We start from the raw sequence: 15,548 nt of genomic DNA, 5'->3' as shown, positions 1-15,548 counted from the left end.
AGATGGTTTCCACTAGCTGTCAAGGCATCATGCCTCCTCATTTGTATGTAGAAGAGGAGAGACTGCTTTTTCCCCAGTCATCAAACAGAAGTTCTGGGACTCTCATTAAACTGACTTGTGTTATGCACCTGCCTCTGAGTCACTGTGGCACTGTGGCACTATGGCTGATAAGAGGTCATGCTGACTGGTTCAGGCTTCCACAACCCCCTCTGGAGTGGAAATGGTATTAACAACAGCAGTGAAAGCAAACACTCACATAATATCTCCCGGGTACCAGGTATACTGTTACAGGCACTTTACGTGGGGTATGTGAACCCATTTCCACTTCATAAACTGGCCCAAAGATGTTAAACCATTTGACTTAGACAAGGTCACAGCTAGTCAGTGGCAAAACCAGGATGCCACTGTAGTCAGGCCCCAGAATCTATACTCCTACCTGCCTCCTTCTCAAGCCCTGTAGATAGATACAGGAAATATGGGAACATATTCCCTGTTAGGGAACAAATACTGACTGTTATGGACTGGATGTTTGTGCTTCCAAATCCATATATGGAAGCCCTAACCCCCAGTATGACTGTAATTGGAGATGGGATCTCTAAGGAAGTCATTACAGCTCAATGAGGTCATAAGGGTAGGGCCCTGGTACAGCACAATTAGTATTCTTATAAGAAAAGGTTGTGTGCATTCCCTCTTTCCTATCTCTTCTCTCTCTCTCTCTCTCTCTCTCTCTGCCTCTCTCTCTCTCTGTCTGTCTCTCTCTCTTACTCTCTCTGCATGCACTGAGGGAAGGCCATATGGGAGACATAATGAGAAGACCACCATCTACAAGCCAGGGAGAGCGCTCTCACCAGAAACGCAATCAGTAGGAATCTTGATCTTAGACTTCGTGACTCCAAAGCAATGAAAAAATAAATGTGTGTTGTTGAAGGCAGCCAGGCTGTGATGTTTTGTTATGGCAGCCCGAGTGGGAAAGCAGTCAGTGCATTGACTCTAAATCCCTTCATGAGGTGGAACAATGTCAGGCCAGTGCTGCCTTCCAAGCCCAAGAGAGCTGGGGCTCGCATCTCAACTCCACCCTCTCCCAGCTGCATGACCTTGGACAAGTCCATTACTCTCGCTCTGGAAAATGGTGTTAGTGATTCTGGCTTGGAAAGAGCCTAGCAGTGTTCAGGTTTCACTAGCCTGAGTCCCTGTAAATCTAGCTTAGCTTTAAAGGGCGAGTTTATAGAGTTTTTGTGATGTGGGATAAGAGACGACGGGCGGCCATAAGCCTGCTGTGAGGCCTTGAGTGTTGGGCTCTGTAGCTCCAGAAGCCTGCTGAGGTTACAGGTCTCCTGGTGGCTGTGAATGCCCCAAGGCGGCTCCAGGCTGGGGGAGTGGGCCTTGGCTAGCCCATCCCACCCAGGCCATGGAGATGAGAAAGAACCTGGCTGCCTTCCTGCTTCTCCTCTTTCAGAAGCCCTCACCTCCTGCTGTTTGCCAGGCCTTTGGGGCTGGTGAGGAGGGAAGAGGGGACAGTGCAGCCTAGTGAGGCAAAAGGGGTCCTGCAGGGTGGTGACAATGCAGTCTCTTACTGGGCTGCGTGTTCTGAGAGAGCCAGTCTCCCTCTCTGGGCCTGAGATGTGGAGCCCCTTATCTCCCACTCTGTAGGACCCCTGACATTCGTCCTGTTCTGGCCCAGCACTGCCGCTGCTCAGAGGGAAAACCTGAGGCCCAGAGTGGGGGCAGAGCCTGCAGCACCCAGGCTCAGACTCAAGAATTAGCCTCAAGTTGGTCTTCTTTGGGTGTTAGCGCTCACTACCTGGGAACACACCCTAGAGAAGCTAGGACTATGCGTCCTCTGCCTGTCAAGAACACTCAATGGTTGAGCGTCTGCCTTTGGCTCGGGTGATCTCGGGGTCCTGGGATCAAATCCTGCATCAGGCTCCCCCTCAGGGAGCCTGATTCTCCCTCTGCCTATGTCTCTGTCTCTCTCTTTCTGTGTCTCTCATGAATAAATAAATAAAAATCTTTTTAAAAAAGAAAAAGCAAAACAGAGAGGGCTTTACTAAGATGCTGACTGTACCAGACCCTACACCTCTGCATACATGGACTCATTTAATCCTCACTGCATTTTGGGGAGCTGGGAGTCTTCCCCGTGTTTTACAAAAGAAGAAACCAAGACTCAGAAGAGTGAGGCAGCCCACTGAGGATCAAATATCCAGAAAGTTAATGGTAGAGCCAGGGCTTCGACGTGTGTGTGTCACAGGAGCAAGTCACTGTCTGCCATATGGTGGGCATGAAAGTTACTTGGAGACGGTCCTCCTAGCCACCCATCTTCCCAGTGTTTCCAGGCACCTACTGTGGGGTCTAGCTGTGTGCTAGGAATGAGGGGGAAGATCCCCAGGGGGACAAGCCTGTCCTTCATCTGGGTCCCCATTTTCTGTATGAGTAGTTAAGTTGGACAAAATCATGTCTCAGGGTGCATTGACATTTAGCAGCTCAAGGGCTCTGTAACCCCTGTCCTGTAGGATTTTATAGACCTGTAGGGGAGGCAAGGTTTTAACTGCACTTAAAAGCATCCATGTAGTTGTATAGAGCATTACAATCTTGATTTTGTGGTGATGTTGTGAAGATTTAGAAATAAAACATTTCAATTATTTAGCATGTGCCAGGTGTGCATAAGGGACACACTGAAGGGCAACTAGTTCCAGTGACTTCTGTGAGGTGAGGTGGGGAAGCTCAGGGATGGCAGGGAAGATTCTGGAAGGAGATTCACTTCTACCAAGCTCTGGGGGCCCAGAGGAGTTTGGGACGTGTCAGGCCTCTCACTGGACGGGCAAGGATGTGGGCAGCATAGCAGCAAAGTATCGTGGGGGTGCCAAGGTAATGCCCAGGTGGAGGGGTGAGCCCAGGCTGTGAGTGCCCCCCATGAAGGCTGAAGTCCAGCCCTTTGTTCAGTATTAACAGTGGTTATCACCTCATCAACTCCATCCTCAAAATTCTCCCCATTTTGCAGATTCAGGAAGGTATGATAATTTTAGATTTTGAATCTCTGTCTTTCTATTTGTAAAATCCGGTATCTGAATGCTGCACTAGCTCAGGGCTTGGCAAATTAAAACCCCAGAGTCACTGAGCTGTTCTTTTAGATAAGGTTTTATTGAAACACAGCCCCATTCATCTGTTTATATATTGTGTGTGGCTGCTTTTCACTTTTGAGTAGTTGTGGCAGAGACTCTGTAGCCTGCAAAACCTATAATAGTTAATGTCTTGCCCGTTATAGAAAAAAGTTTGCTAGATTAAAAATGTCTGCTAGACCGGATAGCTGAGTCAGAGGATTCAGTGTAGGTCTGAGCCCGACACTTGCTATATGAGCATGGGCAAATTGCTTGCCCCTTCTGAGACTGGCCAGCCAGCTCTTGGGGGCTGTAGTAAAGCTCATAGGTGATGGATGCATGCTGTTTTGTAGGCTGTAAAGTGTTGTACCTTATCACCAGCCTGGCACCTGGTGGGCACTAAAAATCTGCTTGTTGGTGAATGAGGAATCATCACTGTGCAGGCCTTGCTAGACCAGGCTGCTGGCTGCTCCTGGTACTGCAAGGAGGTGGCATCTGGGCCCGAGATGCTGAATGCATCATTGTTCTTCTCATGCAGACTTGGCAGGTTTGAGCATAAATTAAAATTCTTGTGGGGAGTCACCTTATATGTGGTACCACTTTATAGCCAAGTCATTACGGTAATTTGCAAAACTCTCTGGTGTGTAACTGGAGTCATTTGCTTCACATTTGCTGGCTGTGACCTCATTCAGGCTGCCCGGTCCTGCATTTGGTGACCCCTGAGCCTTGAGGACTTGTCCTTCTGGGTCTGGCCTCAGGGTTATCCAGACCTGATCTTCTGGGGATAGAATGCAGGGCCTGACCTCCCACAAGAATGAATAGGGGAAGAAATCATTACGGTTACCAACCTCATGCCTTTCTGAGTGTTTGCTGTGAGCTGGGCACCTTGCCAAAGGCATCGTGTCCATAATCTCATGGGATTGTCCTCACAGCCTGTGAGTAGCTATTAGCACCATTTTACAGATGAGAAAACAATTCAAGAGAAAAGTAAACCAAACTCTTAGCCTAGTCCCAGGGGTGCCAGCCAGGCTCTGCTGGGGATTTGCTGTGTGACCAAGCAGGTCCTTTCTTTCTCTGAGCCTCAGTTTCTTCATCTATTAATGAAATGGATGGGCAGTCAGTCCCAGCCCTGACATTCCAGAATTTCTAACTTGTAAAAATTGACATAGGACTCCTCCATCCTCCAGTTCTCCAAAGAAGCTTCATTTACATCAAATCCAGGTCCGGGATCTGCTCTTGGCTCCAGTGGCACAGGGGGGAGACATGGCTGTTGGGTGCAGCCCCTTCCCGGGCCCCCCCACCCAGCCTGCCTCAGGGCAGGGGGACCAGTGTGCCTCTCTCATTCCCCTGCCTCTGTAGAGAAAGACTCCATCCTTACTCCCCAGAGATGGAGAGTGAGCAAGGGTGAGTCCTTTGATGCTTTGGGGGACAGAGAACCAAGATGCCTGTGGCCAGGAGGGCCTTGGGAGGTCTCCTACGTGACCTGGGCCTGTGGTGGGCAGTGGTGGCAGCATCTTTGGGGCACATGTTATAACCTCTGGTTTAATTTCCAACCTTTGAGAAAGCAGATGACTCAGGGAAGGGGCTGGCGTGGGCTTTGGGAGCAATTGTCACACAACCTGGGACAGTGGCTTGCCAGCTCTGGTGCTCACATCCCTCTGAAGTTAGGGAGGCTGATGGATTTATCCAGGGTGCTATGAAAGTCACACATGAATGGTCTTTGAGCCCCAAGCATTGTCAAACTATGACCTGAGGGGCTCTGTCTTTCCTCCCTCCAAGAACTGGCTTGTTGATTTATTGTAGGAAGACCTCTTATACTACATCCAGTGGAGAAAAAGCCAATGCACCTCAATTATTTGAAAAGTGATAACTTTTTTTTCTATCACAGAGGTGATGGGTTTTCATCTCAGGTCTGCCCCTTACTCCCTGTGTGACCTTGGGTAAAGCACTAGACCTCTTTGAGCCTTCATGTGCTTGTCTGTAGATGGATTGGTCCTACCAATCTGGCAGAGCTGTCATAAAGACTGGGGTTGGGGGGGTCATTGTAATGGTTGGTTGTACTTTGACTTCTCTAAAGGCTCCCCAACATGATCTTCATTGGAGTCAAAGGTGGGAGTGCTTGTTTGGGGGTCACCAGTTGTTCATCAGTTGCCTGAGAGGCAACAGGACAGGCTTTGAAGCCTGAGAGATCTGGGTTTGAATTGTGGCCTCACCTCTTGTAGCCCCTGAGCCTAGTCAGAGGCACCTATCTCCAAACCTGTTTGTCTCACCTGAAAAATGGCTGGAATGAGCCAACCACACAAGGATGGACGGTTAGAAGGATCAATGTGCCTGGTGCCTCAGAAGGGCTTGATAAATGCTGGGCTCCCCAGTACCTTCCTAGGGGCCCACCTTTCCTCACTCTACACATCCTCCTAAGTGAAGGAGGGTTGAGTAACCCAGAGGCCTCCACTGGGTCTGGTGGGTTTTTGAAGGATGCTCAGAGCCACCTCTCTGACCCCAAAGATTCTGGGAGAAAGACCCTGGCAAAACAGCCCCGTGTGATGATTAAGCTCTCTTTGCTCCAAATGCTATTAATGGTCATAAAATTATCCACAGTTTTCTGAGGCCCAGGCCCAGGGTTTGCCTCAATGGGACAATAAAATTGCATGCAGAAACGATTTGGAACAGGGAAAGAGCGCCAAGCAGAGATGGAGCTAAACGAGCGGCAGCCTGCTCTCATTAACTCAGGCCGTTCACATTTGTTACCAGGGATTTCTTTTTAATTAAAAAACAACCAAGTTATTAAAAAATAAGCTTGTGAGGGGCTGGCCCAGCAGCAGCCAGAGCCAGCAGGAGTGAGTATTCCTTGCAGCAGGAATGAGCCTGGCTTGGCCTGGGAAGGTGAAGGGTGCCCGGGCATACAGACTCATCTGAGCCCTTCCCCTGCCCTGAGACCCTAGCAGTGTTGCATTCCCATCTGCAGACCCTAATGTGCTCAACAGGTGGATGCCTGGTGCCTGTCAGAGCTGTGGGCATGTGGCAAGTAAGCACTGAGCGTCCAGCCTCTTGGGCGGAAGGGGCTGCCTTCGGGTTGGGTGAGGTGGATCCTTGAGGATGGGGTTGGGTTTTTGTCTCAGAGGCCACTTATTATAGCGCGGTTCAGAATTGGGGCTTGCGTGTGATAGGCCTGAGCCGAGAGCCAGCCCAGATTCTTAAAGCCATGTGATCTCAGGCAGGTACTGTAAGCTCCTCGAGCCTCTCTCCCCACTCTCCAGCGAGGGCGAGTTCCCTCAGAGGGGCAGTGCAGAGGCTCCAAGGAGACGGTGGTGTGAACATCTTGCTCAGCAAACGTGCTCCTGCTGTAGTTGCCCTCATCCTCAGTCCCAGGGAGGAGTCCGAACCTGGTGTCAGCTGTTGATTGGCTCAAACTAATGGCTTGTCTTGCTCAGAGCAGACAGTCCCTGGACAATACTTGGGCCTGTTAATAATGCCTTATGACATCTGTAGGTTACTTTGTGCTTTCCAAAGTGCTCTTTGACAATAAGAACTTTCTTCATTCCTGGAGCATACCTGCCAGGTGCCCGCAGCACCATGCTGGGGGCTCTGCACCTCAGCTCTCAAAACCTCACGGCATCTCTGGAGACCTGGTGCGGCTGTCTCCAATTTACACCTGGGAGCTGAGGGTCAGCCTCAGGGAGGGATCTTTCTAAGGCACAGACTTGCTTGGGGGTGATTGGGGTTCACACCTAAGTCCATCAAGGCCCCGAAGTCCATGTTTTTTCATCCTTAAAGTTATCACTGGCAGGTGACAGGACAAAAAGCCTGAAAAGATAGTTTCCAGATTAACTCACTTCACACTGTAGAAGAGACAGCTGAGACTCAGAGAGTTCCAGGAAGTAGCTTATAACAACTATACCTAACAGCTTTGTTACACTTTATACAGATTTTCTCAGGGTTTAATTCACCTTCTCCCTCAATTAGTCTTCATAAAAACTCAGCAGCTAGCAAGGCAGGGCATGCGACAGGCTGTCAGAGAACCGTGGAGAATACAGAGGTGTGAATAACGGTGTGCCGCATTTCTGTGGTGTAATGCAGTTTGGGAAATAATGTAGATTGAGCTCTGGTAATAACGAGCAGATGCTGTGCAGTGAGCACCTGCTCCGTGACATGTAACGTCTGGACGCTCACCGGCCTGCCCAGCAGTAGCAGCAGCCCCAGCCCAAGTCGTGCACCTTGTCCCGGGAATGCTTGGTGGCCAACGTGAGGGTCAGAGATTGTCAGCTTCCAGAGGCAGGAGCATGTCAGCCTGTTTCAGCGATGTGTCTTGCCCCTAGCAGAGTGTTGGTGCATCGTCAGGGGTCCGTGCTTGTGAAGCAGTCATTCCACCAAAGGAGCCCAGTGTCTACATCTGAATATTGAAGCTTTTGTTCGTGATTCCACTGGTGATCATGGAAATTAAATGACAGATCCTGGGTGCCTTGAGTGCAGCAGGGGTTTAGCGAGTGTGGGCTCAGGGTGGCCGTGGCCCACACTGTGCCCTAATGACTGCCCTCTCCCTGCACCCCGCTGTGGCTGTCCCCACTCATGCTCTTTCCTCTCCCTGTCTTTCTTTGCACAGTGAATGGGAGCTACGGCCACTGCACCCCAGGCTCAGAGAAGAGCCTGCTGGACCTGGACCTTGCAGAGGGCCCTGGCCCCACCTGCTGCCAGGGCCTTTTTCTCCCTGCGGGCACGCCACCACCCCGGGGCCAGCCCCCCGCCTGCGAGAGGCTCCTGCACTTCCCCCACCCGAGCAGGTAGGTGCTCCATCCTCACCCACAGCTGCCTTCTGTTGATGCTTCCTGAAGGTCGACAGCTGAGGGCCTCAGGACCTTACCTGGTCTGCCCAGTTGTGGGATACACAGGACAACTGAGGCACAGGAGGGCCAGGGACCAGCCAGAGGCCAGTAGCACAATGGTGGCTGCCTGGTCTAGGCCTTGAAGTGCCCCTCTCTTCCCCTGCCATGTGGCAGTGCCTCACAAGACACAGACGGTTTTTTTTTTTTCTTTTTTTTTTTCAGAGACGGTTTGATTGAGGTGTGTTTCCCCATTGCAGAAGCTGGGTGGCTTTTCACAGAGAGTCAGTAATTTCAGAAATGGAAGGTTCAGGGGTGGGATAGGAAAGGAAAACCTGGCTCAGGGTTCATACACACTCTAGTGTCAGACCCTGGACTGACTACTCATGGAGTGGGAAGATGTTCCTCCACCTGGAGCCATCTCCTGCCCTCGGAAGCCTGCCTCACAGAGCCCTGCCTGGTGACCTGCATTCAACGCCTGCGTGTTTCCAGCGATGTCCACATGTGGACACATGTTCTGTGGGATTGCATCTTAGGCTGGAATCTGCCTCCTGTGGCTCTCCCAGGGTCCTGGCTGTGCCCTGTGCCCACAGCTCAGCCCCAGGCCTGCACCTTATTGCCTGGGCATGCTTGCTGAGGCCTGCTTCACAAATCAGACATCTAAAAACTGGCCCAGTTGCCTGTTCACAATTCATTTTTGTATCCGTCATTTATTAAGTGTCTGCTGTGTGCTGGACACTGTGAAGTGCTGGACATGCCTTAGCAAAGGAAGCAAAGATCTCTGCAACAGAGCTTACTTTCCGGTGAGAGCTTTGGGCAAGACATTACTACACAGCAGGATGCTGATGCTTCCCACACAGAGCCACTTTCTCTGAGAATGTAGAATCCCTGTGGCCTTCGGTGACACTAGTGAGACTTTTTCTTTTTTTTTTTTAAGATTTTATTTATTTATTCATGAGAGACACACAGAGAGAGAGAGAGGCAGAGACACAGGCAGACGGAGAGCAGGCTCCATGCAGGGAGCCCGATGTGGGACTTGAGCCCGGGTCTCCAGGATCACGCCCTGGGCTGAAGGCAGGTGCTAAACCGCTGAGCCACCCAGGGATCCCCCCTCGCCCTGAGACTTCTGATTTACATGTTAGTTTGTGTGGCCTGCCTTAACTAAACACCACAGCCCAGCTTGCTAAAACAACAGACATGTATTTTCTTACCATTCTGGAGGCTGGACATCTGAGACCACGGTGCCCCCAAGTTTGGCCTCTCCTTGACTTACACATGGCCTCCTGGCTGGGGTGTCCTCACACGGCCTTTCCACTCTTTGCATGCTCTTCATCTTATGAGGACACCAGTCAAACTGGATTAGGGCCTCACCCTTACAACCACATTTAATCTCAGTTACCTCCCGAAAGGCCCTATTTCTAAAGACCATCACACTGGGAGCTAGGATTTCAACATAGAGATTTTGGAGGCACACAATTCATAACAAGGAGCAAGCGTCTTTTAGACTTAGAACTGTATGTTTTCAGTGACAGTTTAATGCATATATCTGTTTGATTATCCACTGAGGCTCCCCCAGCAGCATCTGGTTTTTCTTTTTTTTTTTTTTAAAGATTTTTTAAAAATTTATTTATGATAGACACAGAGAGAGAGAGAGAGAGAGAGGCAGAGACACAGGCAGAGGGAGAAGCAGGCTCCATGCTGGGAGCCCGACACGGGACTCAATCCCGGGACTCCAGGATCGCGCCCTGGGCCAAAGGCAGGCACAAAAGCATCTGGTTTTTCTAGGGAAATTCTTTCTACCTCAGGGTAGAAGGGTATTAAAGGGAAAGCTAAAGCAAGTGGGTTTTTGCTTTATTAATTTTTTTAATTTTAATTTTAATTTTAATTTTAATTCAGTTTAGTTAACATATAGTGCAGTATTAGTTTCTGAGGTAGAACTTAGTGATTCCTCGGTTGCATGTAACACCCAGTGCTCATTACATTACGTACCCTCCTTAATGCCCATCACCCAGTTACCCCATCCCCCACTCCGCTCCATCGACCCTCAGTTTGTTTTCTAGAGTTCAGCATCTCTTACGGTTTGCCTCTCTCTCTACTTTTATCCTATTTTATTTTTCCTTCCCCTACATTCATCAGTTTTGTTTCTTAAATTCCACATAGGAGTGAAATTATATGTATTTAGCTTTCTCTCACTTAATTTCACTTAGCATAATACCCTCTAGTTCCACCTACAACATTGTAAATGGCAAGATAGCATTTTTGATGGCTGAGTAATATTCCAGTGTGTGTGTGTGTGTGTGTGTGTGTGTGTATACACACACATACTACATTTTCTTTATCCATTCGTCTGTCAATGGACACCTAGGCTCTTTCGATAGTTTGGCTACTGTGGACATAGTTTCTATAAATATTGGGGTACAGGTGCCCCTTTGAATCACTATGTTTGTATCCTTTGGATAAATACCTAGTAGTGAAATTCTTGGGTTATAGGGCGGCACTATTTTTTTTCATATAGATTATATTTGTCATTTTGATCACTTAGAGCATAAGAGCCTATACCTAGAACCACACGCCAGCATTAACCTGAGCTGCTGCCATTTCTGCTACTGATTGGGCATCATCACACTCCCTCATTTTCCTAAAGCAGAAGAGGGCTCCAGCCCCTGTCCCATACCCAGTCAGATCTTGTCCCTTCTCCTTCCCACTGGATTGCTTTGGGATGAGGACCCCTTCTCTCCTTGCTGCCCCCTCCTCCTGATCTCTGGGCCCTTGATCCACTGCCTAGGTTCCTGGAGAAGATTGCTCCCACTTTGAGAATACCTGCTGCTTCTGCACATCTCTCATTTAATTGTCACCACTAATAAGTGACCATCCTGGAGTGCTTGCTATGTGCCACACACTTTTCATGTTATTAACTCACTCAATTCCCATCTGCCAGAGGGTGGGGAAACTGAGGCCAGAGAGGCCACAGAACTAGTCTGAAGTCATCCAGCAAGTGGTGAGAGTTTCAAGTAACTTTAGCAATACCCTGATTCTGTCATTTCTGTGCTAAAAATGATTGGAGGAGGAGAGTCTCCTCCACTCTGGTCCGTGGAATGTATTATTACATACAGTTTGAGGCTTAGCTTTCACTGGCTTTCTGGGTGACCTTGGGCATGATGCTGTCCCTTTCTGGGCCTCGTTTCCTTACCTGTAAGATGAAGGTAGAAACACAGAGTACACAGGTCCCCAGGTGTGCAGGAAGGTGCCCTGGGTGATCTGGGCCCTCCCTGCCTACCCATCACACTGGCCTTTTGGCTTTGAGCCCAGTGAGCCACACTCTTTCACATCGTCATGCCTCAGCCTTCAGTGGCCCCCTCCTACCCTGGTCTCTTATGTTTGCCAGAACTCTGCCCACCCTTCAGCAGAGTTTAAGTGTTCCCATAAGAGCTGGTCCTCAGTCTCCTCCATGAGAAAGGAAGCCTCTGAAGGGCAGGGACCTGGTTTGTGAACCATCTTGTGTCCCCAGCATCACCTGGCACAGAGGGAAAAGCTTGCAGAGTGACCTCTCTGGCCCTCAGCCCAGGCCGCGGCTCCTGAACCTATGGATGCACAGACCCCATGAGATCTAAAGTCAGCGTCCTGTCCCCTTGAGCCTCTGCCGGAGGAACACTGGTTTCCCCAAGTTTAGCAGCTCTCCTCCAGGACCTAAGATGACAGACAGAAGAACATTGGAGTCCTTGACACTCAGAACGTTGAGGCTGCCAGGAAACGTAATAGTCATCATGGTACATCATGTTACTGGGGAGGATGGGGCCCCTGGCAGCGCGGTGTTGTGGGAAAATCCTGGGCTGCTGATTTAGATAGATCAAGGTTCAGATTCCTGCTGTTACGCTGCTTGCCTCTGAGGGCTTGGGCAAGCTGCTTCGGTTTTCCCAAGGATAAAACAGATGGTGGGCTCTCCCCTGAAGAATTTGGTTATGCATTCAGCAGATACCAGGCATTGCTCTGCTGTGGTGAGGCTGCGTGGGTCGGCCCTTGGGAAGGTGCCTGGCCTGCGGGGTGCTCAGCAGTTCTTTGCTCTGTCCAGGGACTCCTGCTCACAGTTTCCAGAGGCGTGATGGGAGGCGCCTGGGGGCCTGGGGCTCAGCGGCAGGCAGGGCAGGAACTGTGCCAGCCTGCTGGGGCAGAGGGAAGGCAAGAGCAAGCAGGGGGCTGCCTCAGCTGGCCTTTGAAGCCAACAGACACCACAGCCTGAGCCACCCTCTCCCCACCTACTGCCATGTGAGGTTTCGTTTGTCGTATTTGGGTAATTCAGTCACGGGTGCTGTAGCTGTTCTCTTCTGCTGGTTGTTTAGCCTGCTGCTGTTTTTAAATGGATTGTTCCCAACAGATGCTTACCTGGCTGCCCATCGCTGTCGGGCTCAGGATGACAACCATGCAAGGAACAGCTATGCTTTTTTTGATTTTTGTTTTAAGTTTCACAAAGTCACCACTTTTATATCAGATCTTTAAACTCTCAGAGCTTTCTGCCAGCAGTGGTGGCTCAGCATCCCCAGGGCCGGGGAAGGAGGATGTGCATTTGCTGTCCACTTTGGAGTCCATGTTCCTCCTTTCACCCAGTGACCACACTCTGGGCAGGAAAGAAAAGTCTTTGCTAGGTGAGGCAGGGAATTGGTCAAGTGTGGCTGAGCAACAGGAGGGACCTTTCCACAAGCCTTTATCCGGGGCAGAGTTCAGGTCTATACAGGAGAAAGGCACACCCCCAGGAGAAGGGGAGCCTGGCTCCTAGTCCAAGCCCTGTTGCTGACTTGCTGCTCCTGACTGTGGGCAAGCCCTCTGCCCTCTGGACTCCTTTCCCATCTGCGGTCATGGGGTTGGAGCTCATGTTCTCTGAGGGCCTCTAGGCTCTGCCTTTCCCCACTCCCACCCCCTCCTGAGTATCAGTGCTAGGGCTGCCACAGCTGCAGGGAGCCAGGGAGAGAGGGAGGGGGGCTGCAGGCCACTTGGAAATGAGGGACAGGTGATGACCCCACAGTCCCTCTGCAAAGAGCTCCAGAACGGTGGCAGTGATATGGCAGTATGAAGGCGGCCATCCCCTTTCCCCTTGTGGCATCCTCCATCCCTCTTGATCCTGGCAGCCAGTCTCTGAAGAAGTGAGGGTTAGTCCTCGCTTCATAGGTGAGGAAACTGAGGCTCAGACAGGCCCAAGGTCACATAAGGTGTCCTGGTCAGGCTTTGGGCACATAAGCAGGCTTCCTGTTCTGCCCAGCCAGTCAAGGGGCTCCTTTGACCCTCAGTCCAGCATCACTTTGCTGGTGGCTGGAGGCTCTGGTGCCTCTGCCTGCACTTCCTCGTCCTGCATCAGGAAGGCCCCTTTCTAGGGACGTGTATACCACACACACGATGAAGATACCACCGCACCCAGCCTTGCGCATCACACCACCACCACTCCCAGGAGGAGGATCGTTCCAGTATTGGGATGAGGAGAGAGGCCTTGCCCCATGTTGTGCATCTGGGAGTGGCTGAGGACAGCCTCAAACCCTGGTCTCCAGCCTACCCCATGCTGCCCTCCCACCTGCTTGCCCAGCAGCCTCTCCCTAGAGTTCCTTTCATGTAGTCACAGTGTCTGGGCTTGAAATTCTGGGACCACCCCACCAGGCTTGTCCTCAGTCATCTCTGGGATGCACCTCCCTCCCCGTTACCATGACATGTGTTTTAGACCCATAACCCACAAATACTCACTGTGTTTGCTTAGGGCAAAACATCACATCGTGAACATTTCTAGAAATTAAGAGAGATTACAAAAATTAAGATCTAAGGGACAAGTGGGCAGAATTTATTTATTTATTATTTTATTTATTTATTTATTTTAAAATTGTCTGCTTATTTATTCACAAGAGACACAGAGAGGCAGAGACATAGGCAGAGGGAGAAGCAGGCTCCCTACAGGGAGCCCAGTGTGGGACTCGATGCTGGAACTCTGGGATCACACCCTGAGCCGAAGGCAGACACTCACCGCTGAGCCACCCAGGGGTCCCTGTAGGCAGAATTTAAAACAAACTGGACCTGGATGTCCCTCCAAATGCCAGCCTCAGCTGTCTTCCTCCAGAACTCACTAGAAGTCATGGGGAAAAGGTCAGGGCAGACCCTAGGGAGGCCTCAGCAACAGGCCAGGATGGCATCCGGGGCGGGGGAAGGCAGGCTGGATTTGGTAACAGAATGAAACGAGGCTCTTTCCTGGCATCCTCTTCAAACCTCTTACCTTCCTCTAACCTCTCCCAGCCCCGTCCTCCTCCTCTCTCCCTTTTTCCCCCATATTCTTCCCTGCTGACCAGACCTCCAGCCTCCAGCTTCTCTCTCCCTCTGCTTCCAGCCCTCAGCCTCCCCCCTGCTCTGAGCTTCCCGTCCCTCAGTCCCGGGTTCCCTGCCGTCCCCTCTGCCACCGGGGCCTCTCCATGGTGGACTGCCACCCTCTCACGGCTGCTCTACTCACTGTCTTCCAGGTCGCCCAGACCTCAGGCCGCGTATGTGAATGGTGGCCTTCCGGCCACACAGCACATCAAGCAGGAGTCCCTGCCTGACTACCGGGCCATGACGGAAGCTCGCCCACCCCTGTCTGCTCACTGCCGGGCCCCGCCAGCCACTGGCCTGCACGCGGACCTGGACCTGCCGGGCCGAGGCCTCACTAACCCCACACCTTCCTGCTACCTTCTGGGCAGCGACCCCGGCTCTGGCCTGGGTCCCCAACCTGAGGCCCACCTCCCTGAGGGCAGCCTAAAGCGCTGCTGCCTCCTGGGCCTGCCCCCCACCTCCTCGGCCTCGTCTTCCCCCTGTGCCTCCGACGTCGCCTCCATCCTCCGTTCTTCCCAGACAGCTCTGGTCACCTGTGTGAATGGACTCCGGAGCCCCCCTCTGCCAGGAGACCTGGGGGGGCCTCCCAAGCGGGCCCGGCCTGGCCCCACCACCACGGAGAGCCACGAGGGCAGTTTGCAGCTTGAAGCCTGCCGGAAGGGGGGCTTCCTGAAGCAGGAGCCTGCGGATGAGTTCTCAGACCTCTTTGGGTCTCACCAGCCAGGCCTGCCACCCCCCTACCCCGTGTCTCAGTTGCCGCCCGGCTCAGGCCTTGGAGGCCTGGGGCTGGGCCTGGCTGGCCGGGGGGGCACTGGCCGGCAAGCATGCCGGTGGGTGGACTGCTGCGCGGCCTATGAGCAGCAGGAGGAGCTGGTACGGCACATCGAGAAGAGCCACATTGACCAGCGCAAGGGCGAGGACTTCACCTGCTTCTGGGCGGGCTGTGTGCGCCGCTATAAGCCCTTCAACGCCCGCTACAAGCTGCTCATCCACATGAGAGTGCACTCGGGTGAGAAGCCCAACAAGTGCATGGTGAGTTCCCACGGCCACCAGGCTGGGCCCCTCCCTGGCCAAGCAGAGCAGTCCCACCTCAGTCCTAGGAATGGCCTCTGTGGGGCTCCTCCCCTGGGGGCTGGCTATGGTCCCCTGCAGTCGAGGACGGAGGGACCAGTGTGGTGGCAGTACCACTGTCATGGGGAATCTTGGCTCCTCTCCTCACCAGTGGTCTCATCCCCCATTCACATACACATGATCACACACACTTGTTCAGGTGGTGACGACACACGCTCTGCGGTCAGAGCCT

At 51.9% G+C, this 15,548-nt stretch overlaps 1 protein-coding gene across 2 annotated transcripts in view; it reads left to right on the top strand.

The window, feature by feature from the left end:
- The window catches only part of GLIS1 (GLIS family zinc finger 1), a 223,809-nt gene that overhangs the window by 130,502 nt on the left and 77,759 nt on the right, over positions 1–15,548 (top strand). For both annotated transcript variants that reach the window (XM_072820295.1, XM_072820294.1), the window contains exons 3-4: positions 7,696–7,873; positions 14,398–15,277. In XM_072820295.1, coding sequence (XP_072676396.1) covers positions 7,696–7,873; positions 14,398–15,277 — 1,058 coding nt within the window. The remainder of the gene's footprint in view (positions 1–7,695; positions 7,874–14,397; positions 15,278–15,548) is intronic.

This window comes from Canis lupus, chromosome 3 (assembly GCF_048164855.1).
Source record: "Canis lupus baileyi chromosome 3, mCanLup2.hap1, whole genome shotgun sequence".
Taxonomy (NCBI): Eukaryota; Metazoa; Chordata; class Mammalia; order Carnivora; family Canidae; genus Canis; species Canis lupus.
Note: the sequence above shows the minus strand (reverse complement) of the source record. Positions and strands in the feature narration are given on the sequence as shown.